Genomic DNA, 26,608 nt, shown 5'->3' with positions numbered 1-26,608 from the left:
TCCTGGCCTAAAATCCTGCTTTATAAAGCAATTGCTGCTACTCCACGGTTCCATATCATGTAGGGGTTAAGACCACAGGCCTCTAGGTTGTCATAACACTATGGATGAATCACATCACTGCCACTTACTACCTTGGTGATCTTAGGCAATTAGTTAACCTCACTGAGCCTTCTGTTTCTACATGGGTTGAGAGAGGCCAGGAGAGATTAAATGTGATCGTATTTAAAGTGTTTAGGCCGGACATGGTGGTTCACACCTGTAATCTCAGCATCTTGGGAGGCAGGCAGATTGCTTGAGCTCAGGTGTTGGAGACCAGTGGGCAACATAATGAAATCCGAAAATAAATGAATAAATAAATTAGCTGGATGTGGTAGCATACACCTATAGTCCCAGGTACTTGGGAGGCTGAGATAGGAGGATCACTTGAGCCTGGGAGGTAGAAGTTGCAGTGAGCCGAGATTGTACCACTGTACTCCAGCCTGGTTAACAGAGTGAGACCTTGTCTCAAAGTGAAATAAAATATAATCAAAAGCTTAAATAAAAAATTAAGTGTTTAGTAAAATGCTTGACATAGAGTATCAACCTAAAATAATCAAAGGGCTCAATATCCAGTTAAAAGAGTTTATTCAACCACAGAGTGTGAGAGTGGCTTTCTGGGAAGCAAACCTATACTAAAGAATGGTGGTCAGTGCTCCCCGTGTGGGAAAAAATGAAGATAGTTTATACAGGCAAGAACAAAGATGCTGAGCAAAATTACAACATTTTCCTTACAAAGGCTAACATACAGATAGAAGATTTGGTTGGCTAATGTAAGGGGCAAGGGAAAACTTCCACTTTGCCCTCTGAAAGTTCACTGAAAATCACTGACAAGAGACAGAAATGATAGGAAAAAAGGCATACAAATTTATTAAGCATATATGAAAGTGTTCAGAATGAACACCCAAAGATACAAAGAAAATGATCTGGTTTTTATGGTTAGGTTCAACAAAGTATAGACAGCCATGTAGAATTATGATTGGACAAAAGGGTATGATTTAATGCTAATAGACTGGGGAAGCCCAGTAAGGCCTGTCTGGCTAGATTTTTCTTGGTCTCTAAGCATACCTTCATTTCTTTCTGGGTAGGGAGCAGGACCCTCTCTGGAATGAGCATGTTGTGACCTACTGTGAAACAAGGTAGATCAGGTAATTTGCATTTAAAATTTTTTTAAATTAATTTTTAAAATAGAGATGGTGGCTTGCTATGCGTGCCAGACTTATCTTGAACTCCTGGCCTCAAGCAATTCTCCTGCCTCCCAAAGTGCTGAGATTAAGGTGTGAGCCACCTTGCCCAGCTCAGATAATGGCCAGGTTTTACACAGAAAGGTGAGGTAAAATTAGAGTGGTATATTTAGGTTTTGTGACTAGCTTTTGGGAGAAGGAATTCTTGGTTTCTGTGACCAGCCCTGGGGAAGAGAGATTTTAGTTTCTGTGACAAGGCTCAGGGGATAATGGGAATGAGAGACAGGGGACTGAAAGACAGAGGACAGAAGGCCAGAGAAAAATTTTTACTTCTAAGGCCTTCATTTTGGGATATTATTTTCTAAGTCCCAACACTACTATTGATTATGTACTAAGGGATTTGTTTAACATTCTGGTATAAAGAGGTAACAATCACAAGTGCCTCTATCTCCAATGTCATTTAGTCTAGGTTTGAATAAAGACTAGGGAGTCTGGTTAATGTATAACATCTCAACACCAAGGTCAGGAAGCATGAGTCTGACACCAAAGAGAAAAAGCCATGTTACATGAGTCAGTTTCCAAGGCTTAGCTTTCCTCCTTGGCATAATAAGTTTGGAAGGTCTTGACATTTTCTTTTTATATAAGCATTTATTAAATGGTGACTGTCATTAGTCTTTGTAGCAAAAGGAGCTTTTGAAGTTTTGGTTTTTGTTTTTAAAACAGTCTTGTTATGTGCCCAAGCTTGCCTTAAACTCCCAGGCTCAAGCGATTCTGAGACAGCTTCTGAGTAGCTAGGACCACAGGCACCTGGCTTATCTTTTTCAGTGGAGAGTTGCCCACTTCCTTCTGACCATTCACAAAGATCATTCAGCCAGTGTTGTCAAAAGAATGTCTTAACAAAGAGTGAAGTAGAGAAACAAATAGGCGCCTTTTGAATATTTCAGATAACAGATAAAGATGTGATAGGTATGGGGATGGGAGAAGCAAATACATTCAGATGAGATTAGGAGATTTTAGGAGTTAAATCTACAGTTGCGGATTGAAAGTAGAGGATGTGGGAGGGAAGGACTGAAGGGTGACTTTTAGGTTTCCTACTTGAACAAATGCATGGATGTTAGAACCATTCACTTGATAGTGTTACATGATAGTGGTGGAGTTGAAACTAAAATTAAGATTGAGAATTCATCTGGCAAATGTTGCCTTCATTCAAATTATTGAGGGTAGGACGGTATCAAGGGCCTGAAAGAATCATGTCAGTCAAAGAAAGACTTGAAGTCAGATAAGCAGTTTAATAGTTCACGCCCAAAATGTTGGAGGAAGAAGACATTTTCAATATTTACCTTGAAGACCAAGCAACATTTACTCTTTAGATATCATAAAATATTATTAGTAGGCCAGGTGTGGGGGCTCATGCTTGTAATCCCAGCACTTTGGGAGGCTGAGGCAGGTGGATCACTTGAGGTCAGGAGTTCAAGACCAGCCTGGCCAACGTAGCAAAACCCTGTCTCTACTAAGAAATACAAAAACTTAGCGGGGCTTGGTGGTGGGCACCTGTAAACTCAACTACTCAAGAGGCTGAGGCAGGAAAATCACTTGAACCCAGGAGGCAGACGTTGCAGTGAGCCGAGATCACGCCATTGCACTCCAGCCTGGCCAATAGAGCAAAAACCAAAAAAAATTATTAGTAAACCATTTCTGTTCAGAGAACATTTGTCAAAACTATTTTTCTTTGAAACACAATATGGTCTTCTTAGGAAAATTTTAGATTTAATATCACACTTTCATTCATTCTTTCATTCAACAATAGGAGGGCCTGCTATTTCTAGGAACAGAAGGTACAGCAGTAACAAAACAAACACAAATGCCTGCCCTCAAGGTACTATGCTTGCCTTCTAGTGAGGCACGGATAGAGAGAGATAAAAAGCAAAACAAATAAATAGACTACATAGTAAGTTATGTAGTGATGAACACTATGATTTGGGGAAGGGGCATTGCTTTTAATAAAGATTATCAGGGAAAGCCTCCTTGGGGAGATGACAGCCAACAGCAAGGAGACTAGAGTGATTAGAGTGGACTGAGTAAGGGGGAGGAACAGGAGATGAGCTCTAAGAGGGAACATAGTTGGGGTCTCAGTACAAGAAGCCTTTTATTCCACAGGAGACATAAAGCCATTGGAGGATTTTGAGCAGATGTAAATAATTCAATCAACTCGAATAGGATCACACTGGATGTTGTGTTGAGATAGACTGAAGAAGCGATCAGGGAACAGATCAGGAAGCTGTGTTCATAATCTAAGTGAGAGATAATAGTGGCTTGGAGCAGGGAGGGTAGCAAAAAGAAATGGTGAGAAGTGATTAGATGCTGAATATATTTTAAGGTAGAACTTAGAGGATCTTATTCTCAAAAAATGTATTTTAATACAAAATTAAAATGGAAGACAAAGTCCATCAGTTTAATGACTTTATTGAGTAACAAGGTTAAATTTTCAGTGAATATGTTTTCAACCTAAATAACAGAGAGATTCTCCAAAGACAGTAAGTTTATCATGAGTAAACATTGTAGTGTTGAATACACATACCAAGTAAACTATGGGCGCATTCAAAGAGGCAAGGGAAGACAGCGGTTTTTAAAGGTAAAATGGGGAGAGTTACATAAGTTATTTTGAAACAATTATCCTTGCTTACAGGGATCAATAATAAGAGTGACATTAGTCCAAGGTTCAACAGGCAGTTGCTGGGCAGATGTCCTTGCAAAAGTTGTTTGTTTGTTTTGCATAAGGTTGCAGTGGGCTTTGTGCAACATTGTGGTTTTGGTATAGTCTTTTGTGATAGTTCTTGTTTTCAGGTGATTGAGCATTCAGAACCCTTCATGGCCTTTCCGAGCTCCATTTTGTCACAAGTAACTCTATTTTGATTCCGACAACTTTCACAGTATTCAGTGAGGGTTTCCTTTAAAAAAAAAAAAAAAAAGGAAGAATAAAAAGGACTATTAAAGCAGGTGTATAATGAAGTTTTAATTGTGTAGAAGATGTTGTAGATATTAGGTTTTATCCTTAATTATTCCAGCTGTGAAAACAAGTACCTACTTGGAGTGCCACTGCTTTTTTTTTCTTTTCTTTCTTTCTTTTTTTTTTTTTTTTTTTTTTGAGACAGTCTTGCTCTGTCAACCATGCTGGAATGCAGTAGCATCATCCTGGCTCACTGCAACCTCCACCTCTGAAGCTCAAGGGATTCTTCTGCCTCAGCCTCCTGAGTAGCTGGTATTACACACATGAGCCACCACACCCAGCTAGTTTTCGTATTTTTAGTAGAGATGGGGTTTTACCAAACTGACCAGGCTGGTCTCAAACTCCTGACCTTAGATCATCCGTTCACCTCAGTCTCCCAAAGTGCTGAGATAATAGGCATGAGCCACCGCCCCAGCCTGACATTTTTTTTTCAAGGCTAAAACCAAAAATACTAAAATGATTATAAACCAAATGTTTAAACTATATGCCCCAGTCAAGAAGATGGGTGACAGGTTATAAAGTTAATGTATGATTTTAATTCCTGAAATCCACACTAAATCTATGCCAAATTTGTTACTGTATATATATAATTCCCTCTGGAATTTCGAAAGAAATCTTTTCCTTTCTACTATATATTAAAAAAAAATGTGGCCCGAGCGCGGTGGCTCACCCCTGTAATCCCAGCACTTTGGGAGGCCAGGGTGCGTAGATCACCTGAGGTCAGAAGTTTGAGACCAGCTTGACCAACACGGTGACACCCCAGTCTACTAAAAATGCAAAATGAGCCCTGCATGGTGGGGCACACCTATAATCCCAGCTACTTGGGAGGCTGAGGCAGGAGAATTGCTTGAACCTGGGAGGCAGAGGTTTCATTGAGCCGAGATCACGCCATTGTACTCCTGCCTGGGCAACAGGAGGGAAACTCCGTGGCGGGGAGGGGGGCAGGGAAGGGGGGAGGGGAATATTAGGGGGAAACTCATGTTAAATTTACCTTCGTTTGTGTTTTGTGGTTTTTTTTTTTTTTTTTTTGAAAGAAAGAAGAAAGGGGGAGAGAGAACAGGAGTCTTGCTCTATTGCCCGGGCTGTAATGCAATCTAAAAATGGGTATTAAAAACCTCTTTTATGCTGATAATTGTACTTAACAGCGGAGACAGGAAGGAATAGGGAAGAAAATAACAAACAGCCAACCAATATTTCATTTAAGTCTGTGAAATGCTATGCAAATGCTGAAGAGTGATTTATTTACTTCCAATTATGTGGTCACTTTCAAAATAGGTGTAATATGATACTGAGAAAAATGTATGTTCTGTGGACCTGGGGTGAAGAATTCTATAAATATTCACTGAGTTTACTTGTTCCAGGTCTGAGTTCAAATCATAGATGTCCCTGTTAATTTTCTATCTTGTTGATCTTGTTTCAATATTAACAATGTGGTGTCAAAGTCTCCTGCTATTACTGTGCGGGAGTCCAAGTCTCTTTATAAGTCATTAAGAACTTATGTATCTGGGTGTTCCTATATTGGGCGCATATATATTTATGATCATTGACTCCTGTTGTTGCATTGATCCTTTTACCATTATGTAATGTCCTTCTTTGTTTCTAGTTTTTGTTACTATTAAAGTCTATTTTGTCAGAGACGAAAGTTACAACTCCTGCTTTCTTTTTTTTTCTTTTTTTTGCTCTCCATTTGATTGGCAAGTCTTCCACCAACCCTTTGTTTTGAGTCTCTGTGTGTCCTTGCTTGTGAGATGGATGTGGATACAGCGAACCAATGGGTTTTGACTTTCTATTCAATTTGCCTGTCTGTGTCTTTGATTGGGGCATTTAATCCATTTAAATTTAGGATTAATATTGATATTTGTGAGTTTAATATTGTCGTTTAATGCTAGCTGGCTATTTTGCCCATTAGTTGATATAGATTCTTCATCATGGAGATACTCTTTACCTTTTGGTAAGTTTTTGGGTTGACTGATACTGGTTGTTCCTTTCTGTGTATAGTGCTTCTTTCAGAAGCTCTTGTAAAGCAGGCCTAGTGGTGATGAAATCTCTGAGTGCTTGCTTGTTCGCGAAAAATTTTATTTTTCCTTCATTTATGAAGCTTAATTTGGCTGGATATGAGATTCTGGGTTGAAAATTCTTTTCTTTGAGGATATTAAATATTGACCCCCACTCTCTTCTAGTTTGTAAGGTTTCAGCTGAGAGATCTGCTGTGAGTCTGATAGGCTTCCCTTTATGGGTAGCCTGACCTTTCTCTCTAGCTGCCCTTAGAATTTTCTCCTTTATTTCAACCCTGGTGAATCTAACGATTATGTGTCTTGGGGTTGCTCTACTTGAACAATATCTTTGTGGTGTTCTCTGTATTACCTGAAGTTGAGTATTTTCCTGCCTTACTAGGTTAGGAAAGTCTTCCTGATTAATATCCTGAAGAATATTTTCCAGCTTGGATTCATTCTCTTCATGACATTCAGGTGCATCTATCAAACGTAAATTAGGTCTTTTCACATAGTCCCATATTTCTTGGAGACTTTGCTCATTCCTTTTTACGCTTTCTTCTCTAATCTTGTCTTCTCGTTTCATTTCATTAAGTAGGTCTTCGACCTCTGATATCCTTTCTTCTGCTTGATCAATTCGACTGTTAAAACCTGTGCATACTTCGCGGAGTTCTCTTATTGTATTCTTCAGTTCCATTAATTCACTTATATTCCTCTCTAGATTGTCTATTCTCGTTAGGATTTCATCAGACCTTTTTTCAAAGTTCTTAGTTTCTTTACATTGGGCTAGAACATGTTCTTTTAACTCACAGAAGTTTCTTATTATCCACCTTCTGAAGCCTAGATCTGTTAATGGAACGCACTCGTTCTCCATCAGGCCTTGGTCCCTTGTTGATAGGAACTGTGATCCCCTGTAGAGGCAGAGGCATTCTGATTTTGGGTCTTCTCAGCCTTTTTACACTGGTTTCTTCCCATCGTTGTAAATTTATCCACCTGTCGTCTTTGTAATTAAGGACTTTCAAATTAGGTCTCTGAGTGGACGTCCAACTTGTTGATTCCCAGCGCCAGAACCTGAGGAACCCACTGCGCCGGCCAAAACAGCGGCGTTAAGATTCGTGGTGCTTTTCTGCCCGGCAATCTCTGGTCTGGCTTCCTTCTTGAGTCCCTTTTTCAATCAGCTGAATAGGCGACTCTGCCTTCCTGGAGCTCCAAACGTCGATCAAAAGGGGATCCAGTCCCATTTACTCTGTACGAAGAACCGCTGCGCCGGCAAAACCGCCGTGTCGGCCACAAGGGACGCACTGGCGACCCGTGGGGCTCCTCTGCTGGGAATCTCCTGGTCCATGAGCAACAAAAATTCTTCTGAAAAGTGTGACGTCCTCTCGTTCTCTGCGCTTTCACTGGGAGCTACAATCCTGAGCTGCTAGTAATCAGCCATCTTGGATCTCTCTCCCGTTTGTGTTCTTGTATCACTATTAAATACTCTTTCTTACAACAATAAGGGAGGCGGGGTGGGGGAAGCCTTCTAGGTAGGGGGAGCAGCATGATCACCGGCAAGGGGTGAGTAACAAATAAGGTGAATGCAGATGTTAAAGACATCAACCTGACTGAGGCACAGAGCTTGTGAAATGAGACTGAAATGGTGTGATAGGGCTCCTTGATAAGGAGTTTGGCTGTTCTGCTTAAATGGTTTTTAGATAGGTAGATATTCTATTGTTGTTTTCATGAAGGAAACCTCAATGAACACAGTTGATTTTTATATGTATGTGTTTGAAATTTTTAAAGTATTAAAATTTTGGAGATTATATTTCAGAAACTGAACATTACTCGTTTGGTAAAGCTGATACATATTTGAGAACCTGCAGTGTGCTGAGACCTCTGATAGGAGCTGGGGTTACAGTGGTGAACAAAAAATGTTTCTTAGGAAGGTCTAAGCTCTGCTGGTCAGTGCTCATGCCCCCTTCACCTTACTTCTCTACATCGAACCTTCAGTGACTGGCTTCCCTTTTCCCATACTGCTTTCCTGACCTTATGTCACCTGTACCTTTATTCCCAGTATTCCTGCCACTCTTTGAACACGTTTCAGATCTTTTCATCTCATGCACTAACAATCCCCATCTCCACCCAGTGGCTTCCCTACTCCTGTCTGTCCATTATCATCTCCTTTCAACTCATCGCAGCCTTTTCCAGGGATCTTCCTTATTCTTAGGGCATTGATTTTTCATAACCATTTGCTTACCCTCCACATTTTAGTTTTTCTTGCTGTCTTATGTCTTCTTTGTCTTCATGCGTGTGTCTAGCCCCTTTCTCACCAGTCTTCTTGATAACAAGAGCTACATCTTACACTGTTTTGTGCCTTCTTTAGTACCTACTGTTCGTGCTGATTTTATTTTTATACATGTATTGTCTTCGTTTTATATAAAAGTTGTATTTATGGCCGGGTGCGGTGGCCCACGCCTATAATCCCAGCACTTTGGGAGGCCAAGTCGGGTGGATCACGAGGTCAAGAGATCGAGACCATCCTGGCCAACATGGTGAAACCCTGTCTCTGCTAAAAATACAAAAATTAGCTTGGCGTGGTGGCGCACGCCTGTAGTCCCAGCTACTTGGGAGGCTGAGGCAGGAGAATTGCATGAACCCAGGAGGTGGAGGTTGCAGTGAGCTGAGGTCACGCCACTGCACTCCAGCCTGACGCCTGGTAACGGAACGAGACTCTGTCTCAAAAAAAAAAAAGTTGTATTTATACAAGGGCATAGATTTATTGTTTTCAAAGGTTCCTTGTGTCTTTTGAGAAATATGCAATTACAGTGCCCCCTCCCACCTGAAACCATGACATTGGTATAACATGGTCAAATGGGTATGTCCATTGTGAGTTTCTTAATCTAGGACTTCTGTTGTTTTTTCCAGGTGGACATACCACCGAGATTCTGAGGCTGCTTGGGAGCTTGTCCAATGCCTACTCACCTAGACATTATGTCATTGCTGACACTGATGAAATGAGTGCCAGTAAAATAAATTCTTTTGAACTAGATCGAGCTGATAGAGACCCTGGTAACATGGTAAGTGGCAATTTATATTTCTAAAAAAATTGCAAGTTGTACATTGAGTTTAATTGTGTTTAGAAATAATCTCATGGCACCTCAGTGCCCTACCAACAATGGGCAGTCAAATGTTTATTGGTGATGAAATACATTTCCTTTGCTACCAAAAGATACGAATTTCTATAAAATAAACCCTCAAGTCAAAAAATGGTTGCTTAGCACGTCAAAATGTTTATTCACCGTGATCATACTGAATGGGCAAAAGCTGGAAGCATTCCCCTTGAAAACTGGCTCAAAACAAGGATGCCCTCTCACACCACTCTGGCTCTACACAGAATTGGAAGTTCTGGCTAGGGCAATCAGGCAAGAGAAGGAAATGAAGTGTATTCAGATAATGAGAGAGGAAATCAAATTACCCTTCTTTTCAGATGGCATGATCCTATATCTAGAAAATCCCATTGCCTCAGCCCAAAAGCTTCTTAAGCTGATAAGCAACTTTAGCCAAATATCAGGATACAAAATCAATGTGCAAAATCACTAGCATTCCTATACACCAACAACAGGCAAGCCAAAACCCAAATCATGAATGAACCCCCATTCGCAATCACTACAAAAAGAATAAAATACCTAGGAATACAGCTAACAAGGGAAGTGAAGGACTTCTTCAAAGAGAATGACAAACCACTGCTCAAGGAAATCAGAGAGGACACAAACAAATGGAAATACATTCCATGCTCATGGATAGGAAGAATCAATATTGTGAAAATGGCTCTACTGCCCAAGTAATTTATAGATTCAATACTATTCCCATTAAACTACTGTTAACATTCTTCACAAAATTATAAGAAACTATTTTAAAGTATATATGGAACCAAAAAGGAGCCCGAATAGCCAAGACAATCCTAAGCAAAAGAACAAAGCCAGAGGCATCATGCTACCTGACTTCAAACTGTACTACAAGGCTATAGTAACCCAAACAGCATGATATACTTGTACAAAAACAGACACATAGACCAATGGAACAGAATAGAGAACTCATAAATAAGACTACACACAACCATTTGATCTTCTACAAACCTGACAAAAACAAGCAGTGGGAAAGGAATTTCTGTTTTATAAATGTCGCAAGAAGAACTGGCTAGCCATGTGCAGAAAATTGAAACTGGACCCCTTCCTTAACACTTTATACAAAAATTAACTCCGAGTGGATTAAAGACATAAATGTAAAACCCAAAATTATAAGAAACCCTGGAAGAAAATCTAAGCAGTACTAGTCAAGACAGAGGCACGGGCAAAGATTTTATGACAAAAATGCCAAAAGCAATTGCAACAAAAGTAAAAATTGAAAAATGGGATCTAATTAAATAAAGAGCTTGAGCACAGCAAAAGCAGCTATGATCAGAGTGAACAGACAGCCTACAGGATTGGAGATAATTTTTGCAATATGTCCATCTGACAAAGGTCTCATATCCAGAGTCTATAAGGAACTTAAATTTACAAAACAACAATAACAACAATGATCTCATTAAAAAGTGGGCAAAGGACATGAACAGACACTTCTCAAAAGAAGACATTCATGCAGCCAACAAACATATAAAAGAAAACTCAACATCACTGATCATTAGAGAAATGCAAATCAAAACTGCAATGAGATATCATCTCACATCAGTCAGAATGGTAATTATTAAAAAGTCCAGAAACAACAGATGCTGGTGAGGTTATGGAGAAAAAGGAATGCTTTTACACTATTGGTGGGAATGTAAATTACTTCAACAGTTGTGGAAGATAGTGTGATGATTCTTCAGAGATCTAGAGGCAGAAATACCACTTGACATAGCAATCCCATTACTGGGTATATACCCAAAGGAATATAAATCATTCTATTATAAAGATACATGCACACATATGTTCACTGTAGCACTTTTCACAATAGCAAAGACATAGAGTCAACCCAAATGCCCATCAGTGATAGAATGGATAAAGAAAAATGTGGTACATATACACTATGGAATACTATGCAGCCATAAAAAGGAACAAGATCATGTCCTTTCCAGGGACATGGATGGAGCTAGAAGCCATTATCCTCAGCAAATTAACATGGAAACAGAAAACCACATACCACATGTTCTCACTTATAAGTGGGAGCTGAATGATGAGAACATATGGATACACATGGGGGAACAGCACACACCGGAGCCTGCTGAAGGAAGAGGTTGTGGGAGGAACAGCATCAGGAAGAATAGCTAATGGATACTGGGCTTAATACCTAAGTAATGGGTTAATGTGTGCAGCAAACCACCTTGGCACACATTTAGCTATGTAACAAACCTGCACATCCTGCACATGTACCCTGGAACTTAAAAGCTGAAGGAAAAAAAGGTTGCTTAATATTTTTTGCACATTTTTTATTCTTTTAAATAGAGAAAACAGTTTTTCATTGAATTCCAACAGTGAAAATTATACTTCACAAAGCATCCAGTTCATGTGCTTATTGGCTCTTCATTAAAGCTCCCTATCAGTGTGTTACATTTGATAATTTATCTGTGACTGCTGTTTCTTCTCCAAATCATATATCTGCTTTTGAAATTATGAATACTTCTTTACCCCGGTTGCTCACTTCATATTAGCATTTTAGTCAGTGTTTTTTGTTTTGTTTTGTTTTGTTTTTAAGTGAAACTACTTTATTAAGGAAGGAAACTAGAGCTGTTTCTTATGTAGAGTGAGTGTCTTTATCTATCCCTCTCTCTGGGAATGGCCCAGCTGCAGGGCTGCTTTGGATAGTTCAGGGGTGGACAGCTGGCCTAACTCAGGCTAATCGAAGTCTTTCTCTGAGCTTTTTGGGCTTAGAGACCTAGAGAACGGGATGAGTCTGTCTTCAGGGAAGCTCTGTAAATGATAAAGCTTGGAAGCTGCTGACAGTCATGTTTTCACCTAGAAGATAAAGTTAGTATATAGATAGAGAATGAAGATAATATACAGGAAGAGAAGAGAAGCCAGTGGCTGGTGCTGCCTTCAGTGGCTAGAGAGGCCCTGCTATAGCTGTGTTGGTTCTGGGTTGGTGGTTCTTCTTTTCTTGGGAAATCAGGATACCCTCCTAGAACCCTGCCCCACTCCCTTTGTTCCCACCTTGGCCACACACACACACACACACACACACACACAGACACTCAATGTCTCTCTCTCACACACACACACTCTCACACACACAGACACTGTCTCTCTCTTTCACACACACACATACACACACACACACTCTTAAGCCTGTTTGCATTAAATTTTGGTCACTTATAAACATAATCCCCAACTAACATACTACTAAAATGTATTCTCAAAAAATCCATGTCAACCAAGATCGGGATATAAATCTGCTTGCTATCGTTCAGCTATAGCAAAATGTGTGGTACTTTTTTCCCTCTGCGGAAAATAAGCCAAAATGATTTTGTTTTTGTTTTAGGAATCAATACTGTATAGTTTCTTAGGGCTGCTATAACAAAATACTATAAACTGGGTGGCTTAAAACAATAGAAATGTATTTTCTCATAGTTCTGAAGACTGGAAGTCTGAAATCAAGGTGTCATGGGGCCATACTCCCCCTGGAGGTTCTGAAGAAGAATCCTTCCTTCCTCTTGTCTTCTAGTTGTTGCCAGCAATGCTTGGCCTTCCTTAGGTTGGAGCTGCATCACTCTCTGCTTTCACAGTCATATGATCTTTTCTGTATCTCTGTCTTCACATGCCTTTTTTTTTTTTTTTATGAGGATAGCAGTTGGATTTAGGGCCCACTCTAATTCATAAGGCCCTCATCTTAACTTGATCATATCTGCAATGATCTTATTTCTAAATGAGGAGTACACTGTCACTGCAGCCTCAGCCTCTCAGGTTCAAGTGATTCTCCAGCCTCAGCCTTCTGAGTAGCTGGGACTACAGGCATGTGCCACCACATCTGGCTAATTTTTGTATTTTAGTAGAGCCAGGGTTTCACCATGTTGGCCAGGCTGGTCTTAAAATCCCGACTTCAAGTGATCTGCCCACTTTGGCCTCCCAAAGTGCTGGAATTACAGGCATGAGCCACCGCACCTGGCCAGGAAAGTCTCTTTGACATATAATGCAAAACAAAAACCTTTCCCTTTGCCTTTTAGGAATTGTGAAAGTCTAGAAATAGCATATGATTTTTTTAAGTGTAAAAGGAGAAAATAGAGACTATTGAGTATACTAGTAAGTGTTCGTTTCATTATTATGGGACAGATAATAGTATCTTCATTTTACAGATGAGAACATTGAGGTTCAAAAGTATAAATAACTCAGCCTGAGTCCTGCCAAATATGTGTCACATACCTAGACGTCTCCTCCAAAGCCTTTACTTCTGTATAACTACCCTGCTGCTTTTGTGTATCATTTGCCAATTCAAAAGACTCAGTAGGAGAAGAATCCCCTGGAAATTCTCATCTAAGGCATCAGAGACTAAACATGTCATTTAGTCTTTTATCTTAGGTTGTATTTGAGAAATGGTAGAGGATTTGGAGAAAATGATGATGATTTTTCACACAAGAATAATGTGAAAAGTCTAGTTTACCAGTGGCACAGAGCACTTAAAAATATACAAAGAGCAAAATAATCACAAAATTGTTACTGTTTTTTTCAATGTAAAGAGCAGGTATCTTTGGTTTTACCCAATTGCTAGTGTGCAGGTTGTTTCTGAAGTTGCATCCAATTTGGAGGCTCTATTTTTTTTCTTTTTTTGAGACAGAGTCTTGCCCTGTCACCCAGGCTGGAGTGCAGTGGCATGATCTCGGTTCACTGCAACCTCTACCTCCCAGGTTTGAGCTATTCTCCTGACTCACCCTCCTGAGTAGCTGGGATTACAGGTGCATGCCACCATGCCCAGCTAATTTTCGTATTTTTGGTAAAGACGGAGTTTCACCATGTTGGTTAGGCTGGTTTTGAACTCTTTACCTTGTGACCCACCCACCTCGGCCTCCCAAAGTGCTGGGATTACAGACATGAGCCACCGCGCCTAGGTGGAGGCTCTATTTTTAATTTAGCATGTGTATTAAATATTTCCTTCCAGGCCTATCACTGTATGTACTGTTTATTTACTGAATGATTTCATGGTTTAGTGAAACATTTGGAAGATTGTTACGTACTATACATTACAACACTTAGAACCAAGTAAATTGGGTTTGCTTCACATTGATAAGAAAGCCAAACATTTTTTATTTATTTATTTTTTTTGAGACAGAGTCTCCCTCTGTTGCCCAGGCTGGCGTGCAGTGGCGTGATCTCAGCTCACTGCAGCCTCCACCTCCCGGGTTCAAGTGATTCTCCTGCCTCAGCCTCCTGAGTAGCTGGGACTACAGACATGTGCCACCATGTCTGGCTAATTTTTGTATTTTTAGCAGAGATGGGGTTTCACCATGTTGGCCAGGATGGTCTTGGTCTCCTGACCTTGTGATTTGCCCGCCTCAGCCTCCCAAAGTTTTGGGATTACAGGCATGAGCCACCGCGCCCAGCCAGATTTTAGATTTTTATAGTGCCATTATTTTGTATTATCAAAGTGCAATGTAGGACTGAGCATCTCTGTCTGATTTCCTTTCACTAACAATTTCTTACTGGGGCAGTGCAGCCTCTGTTAGAAGGAAAGTTCTACTCCATTCCTAAAAGAACCACTACTCATGAATCTGAAGCTGGGAAAAGCTCCACAGAGATACAAATGAGTTCTTGAGGGTGGTAGCATGAACATTTCTGCTTGCCACCACTGGATACCACACTGTGTGTTTGTGTGTGTATGTTTCTGTGTGTGTGTGTGTGTCTCTGTGTGTGTGGATGTGTGTGTATAGGAGGGTTTTGTTTGTATATGTGAGGGACAGAAAGACAAAGATATACACCTTCCTGCCAGCCTTACTAAGGTGGTTTCCCTCCTGGTCTCTTTCTACACTACAGCTCAGCCATCTTTTGTACTTTCCATGGAACTCCCCAGGCTAGGAAAAGGTAGGGTCTTGCTAAAAAAAATCAATAGTGATCAATACATTTGCTGGAAGAGCCCATATTAGCCAAGTATAATTAACAATCTAGACCTGCACTGTCCAGTATAGTAGCCACCAGCCACATGTAGCTACTTATATTTCAACTTAAATTAATTAAAACTAAGTAAAATGTACAATTTGGTCCCTTGGTTGCACTAGCCTCATTTCTAATGCTTAGTAGCCACATGTGGCTAGTAGCTACCATTTTAGATCATGTAGATTAGAACATTTTTATCATTGCAGAAAGTTCTATCAGATGACACTGATCTAGACTTTCATTTATAATAAGCGGAAAAGGAAATATGATTAGATGTGATGAAGATAATTAACAAATTCAAAACAAAGGGTCCCTCCCAAAAGTTAATATTGAAACAAAATAACTTTCTGGCTCCTGCGTGACCACAAGAAACTTAAAAAGAGGAAAAAAATAACTTTTTAAATTTCATATTATCAAGGAGGTATTCCAAATAAATTCAAGGAGGTATTCCAAATAAGCAAGAATAATCTGTTTTATTTATTTATTATTATTTTTGAGATGGAGTCTCACCCTGTTGCCCAAGCTGGAACGCAATGGCGCGATCTTGGCTCACTGCAACCTCTGCCTCCTAGGTTCAAATGATTCTCCTGCCTCACCTTCCCGTGTAGCTGGGATTACAGGGGCCTGCCACCACGCCCAGCTAATTTTTGTGTTTTTAGTAGAGACTGGGTTTCACCATGTTGGTCATGCTGATCTCGAACTCCTGGCCTCGTGATCCACCTGCCTCACCCTCCCTAAGTGCTGAGATTGCAGGCGTGAGCCTCCGGGCCCAGCCAAGAATAATAAAGGAAGCAATTTTAAAACAAGAACGATTCCTTGGAAATTAAAGTGCTTATCAAAATTGAAAAAGTTCTGAGTTAGTAATTATCAGGTTAAATATAGCTGAAAACCTTATTTGTGAATTGAAAGTCAGGCTAACGGAATTCTCCAGGAAATAAGGCAAATATGAGGGAAAAGAATCATGAAATGTCAGGAATGAGAGGAAAGAAAATAAAATTTTTAAAACTTTTAAAAATTTTAAAACTCTAGATTTTCATTACCTTTCTCCTAGCCCAGGTATCACTTGATCTAGGAGAAAGGTATAATAATTTTTATATAAAATTTAATAATTCAAAAATAATTTTAAATATAAAAGTTTAAATTTTAATAATTTTAAAAATAAAATTTTTTAAATTAAAAAAAAATTTAAAACTCTAGAATAGATTTTCATTACCTTTCTCCTAGCTCAGGTATCACTTTTTAATTTAATTAAATCTCATCATAACATAAGCAGTTATATGTATAGTCTTAACTCACCACTGCTCCTTGTATACCATGTCTTCTTCTGATTTCATTTTGTTTTCTATTTGGCTCAAGTGTTTCCTTCAGTATTTTTTTTTTTTTTTTGACAAAGATTATATGGACAGTGTATTTCCAGAGTCTTTTCAGCTCTGAAAGTATCTTTTTTTTTTTTTTCAGACTGAGTCTCACTCTGTGGCCTGGGCCGGAGTGCAGTGGTCCCATATCAACTTACCACAACCTCCACTTCCTGGGTTCAAGCGATTCTCCTGACAAAGCCTCTCTAGTAGCTGGGATTACAGGTGTAAGCCACGATGCCCATCTGATTTTTTCATTATTATTAGTAGAGATGGGGTTTTGCCATGTTGGCCAGGCTGGTCTCAAACTCCTGACCTCAAGTGATCCATTCACCTTGGCCTCCAAAATGTTGGGATTACAGGCATGAGCGACTATGTCTGGCCATCATCTCTGAAAATATCTTTATCTGTTTTTTTTTTTTTTTTTTTTGGAGTCATTGTGTCACCAGGCTGGAGTGCAGTGGCATGGTCTTAGCTTAGCTCACTGCAACCTCTGACTTCCTGGTTCAAGTGATTCTTCTGTCTCAGCTTCCTGAGTAGCTGAAATTGCAGGGTCATGCCACCACTCCCAGATAATTTTTGTATTTTTAGTAGAGACAGGATTTCACCATGTTGGCCAGGATGGTCTCAATCTCCTGACCTCCTGGTCTGCCTGCTTCGGCCTTCCAAAGTGCTAGGATTACAGGCATAAGCCGCTGCACCCGACTGAAAATATATTTGTTGTGACATAATATCCCTACGGTTGTTTGGCTTGATGTACCATACTAATTGTAATGCCACAGTTTTTTGCTCTTAGAGTATGTAAATACTATTCCATTCTCTTCTAGCAGTCAGAGTTCCAGAAAAGATGTTTGATCCTAGTTTGATTCTCTTTCCTTCGAATTCTGAAATTTAATCAGGTCATGTCTATATGTCTCTTTTCTTATTAATTCTTTCTCAAATTCAGTGAACTCTTAGGATCTTTCTTCAATTTAGGACCATTTTCTTCCCTTTTTTCTACTTGTCGATTTTGTAAATGAATCTTTTTTCATATTATATAGGTCATATGTATATATCGACATATGCACATACATACACAGATGGTCATCTAAGGAGAAATGACCGTGTGTGTCTGCATGTGCATGTATTTTCACAACCTTGCACAAATGCCAAAATCCACAGATGCTCAAGTCCCTTTTATAAGATGGTGTGGTATTTGCACATTGCTTATCCTCCCATATACTACAAATAATCTTCAGATTATTTAAAATACCTAATATAATGTAAATGCCATGTAAATAGTTGTTATACTGTATTATTTATGAAATAATGACAAGGGGGGAAAAAGCCTGTACATGTCCAGTACAGTCATCCATTTTTTCCCAAGTATTTTTTATCCATGGTTGATTGAATCCATGGATGCAGAACCCGTATATCCAGAGGACTAACTATGTATGTGTGTGTGCATATATGTATTTCTGGAAAGATTACATGGACAGTATAGTTCCATATCCATACAACAGAGTTGTGTGCTTGTGTATGTGTATATGTATATAACTGTATACATTTTCTTCCTGCTTATTCTTTCACTTTTTTATGTGTACAGAAGTTTTAGATTTTAATGTTTATATTTTTCTTTAGGAATTCAAATTTATATTTTCCTGTGGGACTTAAAGGTCATAGAGTTTTAGGTCTTTAATTCATCTGGAATTGATTTTTTCTGTACAGTGTTTGAAAGAGATCTAATTTCCATATGGCAAAACAGCTGGCCCAGCTCAGCACCATTTATTCAACAGTCCATTTCTGCCGTGCCACCATTGTTATGTCAAGTTTCTGTGTATGCATAGGTCTGTATCTTAGCTCTCTATTCTTTTTTTTTTTTTTCAGCTTCTGCTATATGTTCAGCCTAGCTCTCTATTCTGTTAATTGATTTGTTTGTCTATCCCTCACCCAATACCAAACTCCCTTAGCTTTATCCTTCAGAAGTGTTTTAATTGTTCTTTCTTTCTTACACAGGTTTTTAAATTAGCTTTGACAAGAACCTTGTTGACGTTTTTATTTCCATTAAATTGAATATATTAGTTTGGGGAGAACTTATATCTATTTGATGTTGTCTTCCTTTCCAGAAACTTCACCTCTCTCCATTGTTTAGATTTCCTTAATGCTTTTCAGTAACATTTCTTATTGTTTTCATAAAAACCTTGCATATCTTTTGGTGTGTTTATTTCTAAGTATCTTGTTGGGGTTTTTTTGTTTTACTTTTGGAAGTAATATGTCTTTTAATGACATTTTCTGTGTTGTCAGTATATAGTGATATACTTGACTTTTGTATAGTATTCTTATAAGAACTACTTGCTATGTTCTAATTAATCCTGATAATTTATCTTTGTTATCTGTGAAGATAATTGCATCATCTGCAAATAGTGATAGTTCTAATTCTTTCTAATCCTTACACCTTTTATTTTTCTCATTTTTTGTCAGAACTTCCAGAACAGTAACAAATAGAGAATAATGTAGTAGACACCCTTGTATTCTTTCTGATTTTAAAAATGTGCTAAGAGTTTTATTTTAAATCATATTTGGTTGTTGATTTTTATCAAATTCTTTTCTGCAGGTGAGATAATACGATTTTTCCAATTTTATTTGTTTGTATGGCCAAGTGCATGGTATGAACCATTCTTGAGTTCCAGGAATAAACGGAGTTTGTTTATGGTGTGTTGTATTTTAATACATTGCTAGATTTGGATTGCAAACATATTGTTTTGGATTTTTAAATGTATGTTCCTGCGTGAGACTGTCCTGTGCTTTCCTTTGGTATTGGTATCCAGGTTCCAGTACTCTCATCATATCAGCTGTGGAGCATAGACAACTTTTTACTCTCAAGAGGAATCTGTGTAAGCATGGAATTGATTACTTCTAAGTTTTATAGAACTTGTCTAAGATAAAACCGCCTGAGTCTGATGTGTTCTTTTGTTATGGCTATAGGACGCTTCAAGCTTTGTGTTTCTTTTTAAATCAGTGTCATTAAGACATTTTTTCTAGGGATGTGTCCGTTTTATGTAAATTTGCAAATGTATTGACAGAAATATTTTCAAAATTGTATTAGACAGGTCTTGCATTGCTATAAAGAAATACCCAAGACTGGGTAATTTAAAAAGAGAAGAGGTTTAACTGGCTCATAGTTCTGCAGGCTATACAGAAAGCATAGCAGCTTTTGCTTCCTGGGAGGCCTCAGGAAGCTTACAGTCATGACAGAAGGCAAAGGGGGCCCGTCACTTCACATGGCCAGAGCAGGAGGAAGGGGTGGGGGGAAGTTCTACACACTTTTAAACAAGCAGATCCTGTGAGAACTCACTATACTGTATAGGGGTGGATGGTGCCAAATCATTCATGAGAACTCCACATGATCCAGTCACCTCCTGCCAGGCCCCTCCTTCAACACTGAGGATTACAATTCAACACGAGATTTGGTAGGGCCACAGATCTAAACCATATCAATAATATTTTCTTGTTATTTTTTTAATTTGTGCTGTAGCTGTATAGTTTGTGCCCTTTTCAATTCCTAATTTTGCTTGCTTAAAGCCAGACATTGGTCAATTTTAATATTCATTTTTTGGTTGTTTGAGACAGGGTCTTGGTCTGTCACCCAGGCTGGAGTGCCAAGGTACCACTGCAGCGTCGACTTCCGGGGCTCCAGTGATCTTCCCACCTCAGCCTCCCAAGTAGCTAGGACCCCATGCCTGGTAACTTTTGTATTTTTGGTAGAGATACGGTTGCACATATTGCCCAGGCTGGAATTTTAATACTGTTTTCTAGGTTTAACTTTTTGATTTCTCTGTGGTAGCTTATTTTCTCTTTAATTTCTCCTTTTATTTTTATAAGCTTATTACTTCGTTTTTATGTTTAGACTGTTGTTCTCTTTTCAGTGTTTTAAGTTGTATCTTTATTCCATTAATTTTCAGCCCTTATTCAGATATGACTATATATTGCTCATTAGGTAACATTTTATAGCATCTCAAAAATTTTGATATGTAACACTTTTATTATTGTTAATTTCTAGGTACCACAAAATTCTCATTATGAATTTTTCTTTGACCCTTTAATTTCAAATTTTTCAATTTTCTAAATATAATTTTTAAATTGATTTATTATTTTGTTCCAGTGTAGTCAGAATATCAGCCTGTTTAATTATTGAGATTTTTTTTCATGGCCTTGAAATTTACTTAATGTTTTTGCATGTGGTCAGTTGTTACATGTGTCAGTGAGAAAAATGTGTATTCTCTAATGGTCTATTACATGTGGCAATTAAATGAAGCTTCTTAATTGTATTGTTCAAATCCACTGTGACCTTGACAACATTTTTGTATATTTGACTTAGCTATTACTGATAGAGATATGATGAAATTTCCCACTGTGATAGTAAGCTTAATTTCTTCTTGTAGTTGTGTCAGTTTTGTTTTGTATATCTTGAGACTATTTTATTATATTCGTTTAATTTTAAAATTGTTTCAGCCTAGGTCAGTTGAACTTTTTATTATTACAGTATTTAATGACCTATTTTATCCTTAAAATGGTTTTTTGTTTAAGTATATATTTTTTCTGATATCAATATGTCTAACCTAACTTTCTGTTCTTATCCTTGGTACCTATATGTGCTTTTATGTTTTGGATGTATTGCCTGTAAGTAACATGTAGCTAGACTTTTTGTAAAACTAATCTGACATTGTGTGCAGAGAATGTGTTCTTGTAAAAAAAAGTTCCTTGGTATTTGCTGAGACTTGCTTTGTAGCCTAGTATGTGTGAGTTTGAGTACATTTTGTGTGCTTAAAAAGAAATATTCCCGGTTGTTTGTTGCAGAGTTCTTTATATGTCCATAATGTTTACTGCATTGTTCAAGTCATCTTCTGTGTCTTTTTAAGTTGTTTTGACTTCTTCATCTGTTCAGTAAGAGGGATGCATGGGCTGGGTGCTGTGGCTCATACCTGTAATCCCAGCACTTTGGGAGGCCAAGGCAGGAGGATTGCTGAAACCTAGGAGTTTGAGGTTACAGTGAGCTATGATCATGCCACTACACTCAAGCCTAGATGACAGAGTGAGTATCTCTAAAACAAAAGACAAACAGACAAACAAAAAAACAGAAAAAGGCAGGTATATAAAAATTGTGATTGTGAATTGGTCTTTTTTCTTTGTATTTGTCAGTTTTCTGTACATATTTTTGCATTCTAGTTCAAATTTGATTCTTCGTAGTGAATTATTTTTAATCATTATGAAGTGACCCATTTTATCCCTAATAATGCTTTTTTTTTTTAATCTATTTTATCTAACATTAACTTAGAAATACCAGCTTCCTTTTGGTTACTGTTTGCCTGGTATATATTTTTCCACCTCTTTATTTTTACTTTTGTGTGTGTGTTATTGCATTTTCGATGTGTCTTATATATGACATATAGCAGAATTTTTTTAATTTAAAACTGATAATTGTCTTCTAATTAGCATGTTTGCTACATATACATTTATTGTGATTACTAATGCATTAGATTTCTTTCTACTATTTTATTTTGTCATTTTTGCTTAGACCTTTTTCTTTGAATCTTTTGTTTTTCTTCCTTGGCTGCCTTCTATTAATTAAGATGTCTTTATTCCCCCCTTATCCTTTCACTTGGAAATGGAAATCATTGTATTCTCTTAGACATTATTCTTTTTTTTAATTTTTTTTTTCTTTTTTTTTTGAGATAAGAGTCTGTCTCTGGTGCCCAAGCAGGAGTGCAGTGGTGCAATCTTGGCTCAGTACAACCTGTGTCTCCCAGGTTCAAGCGATTCTCCTGCTTCAGCCTCTGAGTAGCCGAGATTACAGGCCTGTACTACCACACCTGACTAATTTTTGTATATTTGGCAGAGACAGGGTCTCATCATTGTTGCCTAGGCTGGTCTTGAACTCCTGACCCCAAATGATCCACCTGCCTTGGCCTCCCAAAGTGCTGGGATTACAGGCATGAGCCACTGCACCTCGCCCCTTAGTCATTATTTTTGTTTGTTTGTTTTTGAGACGGAGTTTTGCTCTTGTTGCTCAGGCTGGAGTGCAATGGCACGATCTCGGCTCATCACAACCTCTGCCTCCCCGGCTCAAGCAACTCTCCTGCCTCAACCTCCTGAATAGCTGGGATTACAGGCATGCACCACCATGCCCAGCTAATTTTGTATTTTTAATAGAGACAGGGTTTCTCCATGTTGGTCAGACTGGTGTCAAACTCCCGACTGCAGCTGATGCTCCTGCCTTGGCCTCCCAAAGTGCTGGAATTACTGGCATAAGCCACTGAGCCTGGCCTGACATTATTCTTAAATTTTTAACATAGGTAATTAATTAAAGGAAAAAATATAATATCTCCATCCTCTTCCCAAAAAACAAAGCTTTTATTTTTATTTTTATTTTTTCTCATTCTTACTGTCATCTTAAACAAGGCTTTTAGAATATTCTAACTGAGCACTCCTTCTCATCCTACATATTATTGTGTAGTTTTTTGGTTCTAACTAACTTGTTTTTATACCCCCAAGTTAGTTATCATTATTATTGCTTTATACAGTTGTGCTTATTTAGATGCACATTTGTATAGCATTTTCTTCCCTTATCCTTGCTTCTTGTATCCTACTTGTTTTTTTGGATTCAATGTCTTTCTTTCAGAAGTATGTCTTTCATTAGTTCCTTCATGGAAGGTCTGTAAGTGATGACTTTTCATGTTTTTGTTTGTTTACCTGAAAATATATCTTGGTTTTGTCCTTCCTTTGATTAGAATTCTAGTTTTCCTTCATGACTGAGTTTAGCATTCACAAACTTATTTAACAAATATTTATTGAATACCTACTGAGTGCTAGGAATACAGTAGTGAATAAAACCAAAAAATCTCTGCCCTTATGGAGCCTACATTCTTCTAGTGGCTGCATAATAAACCAGATAACTAGGTAACATTTATAATGTGTTAGTGAAAACTTGTTAAGAAGAGGAATAAAGCAAGGGAATAGGAAGATTAAGAGGGTTGAAGGGAGGTTGTAATTTTAGGTAATGACCAGGAAAGGTGGTGTTTAGACAAAGCCCTGAAGGAGGTGAGATATTAAGCCATCGGGGGAAAGAGGATTCTGGGAGAGGAAGCAGTAACTGCAAAGAAGGCCCTGAGGTGGGGCTGTGCCTGGCAGTTTGTAAAATAGCAAGGGGATCAGCGTAGCCCAAGCGAAGGAAGCACAGAAATAGGATATGAGGTCTTAGAGGTAAACGAAAGGGTGTTAAGGTTGGGTCTTTTAAGACCTTGTGGTTCATTTTTTGGCTTTGAAGTTTTTTCCCAGTGAGTGAAATTGGGAGCCATTGGGAGGTTTTAGGTACAGGAGGGACGTGATCTGACAGGATCACTTTGGGTGCTGAATAAACTGAAGGGGATAAGGGCAAAAGCAGGGAGAGGGGTTTAGGGGATATTGCAGTGCTCCAAATGAGAGATTGGCATGGCTTCCACTAGGAATGGCAGCCTTGAATACGGGGGGAAGAATTCAGATTCTTGATACATTTTGAAGTCAGAGCTGATAGGATTTGCTGGCAGATAAGATGTAGGGTGTGAGAGAATCAGGAGGAGTAGAAGATGATATCCAGGTTTTTGGCCTAAGCCACTAGAAGAATGGAGTTGCCACTTACACAGGGAAGGTTAGAGGGGTCATCAGGAGGGCTAAATGCGGGTTGCCTGTAAACATATAAGTGAAGAGGTAGATAATACAATGGGATCTATGAGTCTGAGGTTCAGAAGGAAAGTCTGGTCTGTAACATAGATTTTGGAGTCTTCTGTACATAGGTGATGGTACGTAAAACAAGAAATTAGGTAAGATTACCCAGGGAGTAGGCCAGGCACAGTGGCTCACACCTATAATCCCAGCTACTCAGGAGGCTGAGGCAGGAGAATTGCTTGAACCTGGGAGGCAGAGGTTGCAGTGAGCGGAGATCAAGCCACTGCACTTCAGCCTGGGTGACAGAGCGAGACCCCATCTCAAAAAAAAAATAAAAAAGATTACCCAGGATTGATTGATAGAAAATAGAAGAGGACTAAGAACTGAGCCTTAGGGCCATCTAGTAATGAATTTCAGATATAGGAGAGCTGTTGTTGTCTTGGAAATATCAGCTATCAATTTGTTCCTTTGTAGGCTTTTCTCCTGTCCATTCTCCAGAAGCCCTGAAATCCCAGCCCTTAGGCGTCTGGCATAATTGTGTCATCCTCTTCAAACCTGCATGTCACAGGCTGTCTGCTCCCTTTTCATTTTCTTCTTGTTTGTGGCAATCAGGGACTTCCATTTCCTTCTTTCTAGTTCAGATAAAATCGTATTTTGTTATATTTCTGACAACATTTAAAATCGTCTATAGAAGCAGGGTTATAAAGCTAATTTATATTGCTGTTCTAGCAGAACCAAAGTCAAAATCATTTTCTAATGAAAGTCAGAGTTTTGAGGTACCCTTGGTGTGGATGCCTATTCTGTACCATTTGTGTAAACAGTACCCCTCCCTCCCCCAATTTTCCTCACTTTTTGAATAATGTATTATAATTGTGGCAGTTGCAATTTCATAGCTATAGAAAACACTCCTGTGGTTACAGGCCTTGAACTATCTCTCTGTAATTTAATTTTTTTCAGATTTCTTAAGTGAACCGGAAAATCTGGATCATTTTAAAGCATTAATAGTAACTGCACTTAGTGGGGCAGAGGATCTCATCCATATCACTTGGAACGCTTCAGGAATAAAAGGGCATCGATTCACACTTGGCTCTGGTGAGAAGCCAAAAGCCACATTTTCAACACAGGCTTGCTCCTCCAAAAACACAAAGGCCTTCCCAGAAATCAGAAGATAGAAATATTAATCACTTATAGTTATATAAGTAACAGGAAATTTCTGTCATTTGGTTAATAACTTATTCTGATATGGAATTATCCAATAAATTTCTAAATGTTTTTGCTAGTTTGTAGAAAAAAATATATATTTTTTTTACTTTTTGAGACAGGATCTCTCTGTCACCCAGGCTGGAATGCAGTGGCTCAATCGTGGCTCACTGCAGCCTCCACCTCCTGGGCACAAGTGATCCTCCTGCCTCAGCCCCCCCATATAGCTGGGAGTATAGATTAGAACACTGGCCTAATTTTTGATATTTTGTAGAGACAGGGTCTAATTATGTTGCCCAGGCTGGTCTCGAACTCCTGAGCTGAAGTGATCTGCCCACTTCAGACTCTCAAAAGTGCTGGGATTACAGGCATGAGCCACAGTTAGTGGCCCTTATTATTATTATTATTTTTTAATAGTCTTTTTGAGGCAGGGTCTCACTCTGTCACTCAGATTGGAGTGCAGTGGTGTTATCTCGGCTCACTGCAACCTCTGCCTCCTAAGCTCAAGTGATCCTCCTACCTCGGCCTCCTGAGTAGCTGGAACTACAGGTATACACCACCACATCAGGCTAATTTTTTGTATTTTTGGTAGGGATGGGGTTTTGCCATGCTGCCCAGGCTGGTCTCAGACTCCTGAACTCAAGCAGTCTGCCCACTTTTGCCTCCCAACATGCTGGGATTACAGGTGTGGGCCACTGTGCCTGCCCCCTTATTTTTTAAATATTTATTTATTTATCTGTTTGTAATCATAACCTTTCACAGCCCACATGCAAGAAAAAAATTTAATGTTGGTATTTACCTATTCATGCTAGATATTAATATGTAGCAGATTTCAAGCTAAATTTTAAATTAATATAATTTTATTAATTGAATGTTAGAGGTGGCCTACATTTCTTCTGATTCTTCATTTCTTCTGATTCTTTTGAATCTGTGTGTTTTTAAATAACATTTAACATTTTAGGTGCATAATTCACCTTATTTATAATTACGCAGGAGTAAAGATAAATAATACTCCTGGTTTAATTACTTTTTAACTCTACTCTTCAGCCTGTGTTTC

General features: G+C 38.7%; 1 protein-coding gene across 1 annotated transcript in view; it reads left to right on the top strand.

The window, feature by feature from the left end:
- The window catches only part of ALG14 (ALG14 UDP-N-acetylglucosaminyltransferase subunit), a 103,502-nt gene that overhangs the window by 1,712 nt on the left and 75,182 nt on the right, over positions 1–26,608 (top strand). The window contains exon 2 of the mRNA XM_032247935.1: positions 9,126–9,277. Within this exon, the coding sequence (XP_032103826.1) occupies positions 9,126–9,277 (152 nt within the window). The remainder of the gene's footprint in view (positions 1–9,125; positions 9,278–26,608) is intronic.

This window comes from Sapajus apella, unplaced genomic scaffold (genome assembly GCF_009761245.1).
Source record: "Sapajus apella isolate SASKATOON/1434 unplaced genomic scaffold, GSC_monkey_1.0 scaffold64, whole genome shotgun sequence".
NCBI classification, from domain to species: domain Eukaryota; kingdom Metazoa; phylum Chordata; class Mammalia; order Primates; family Cebidae; genus Sapajus; species Sapajus apella.
This window is presented reverse-complemented; position numbering and strand designations above follow the sequence as displayed.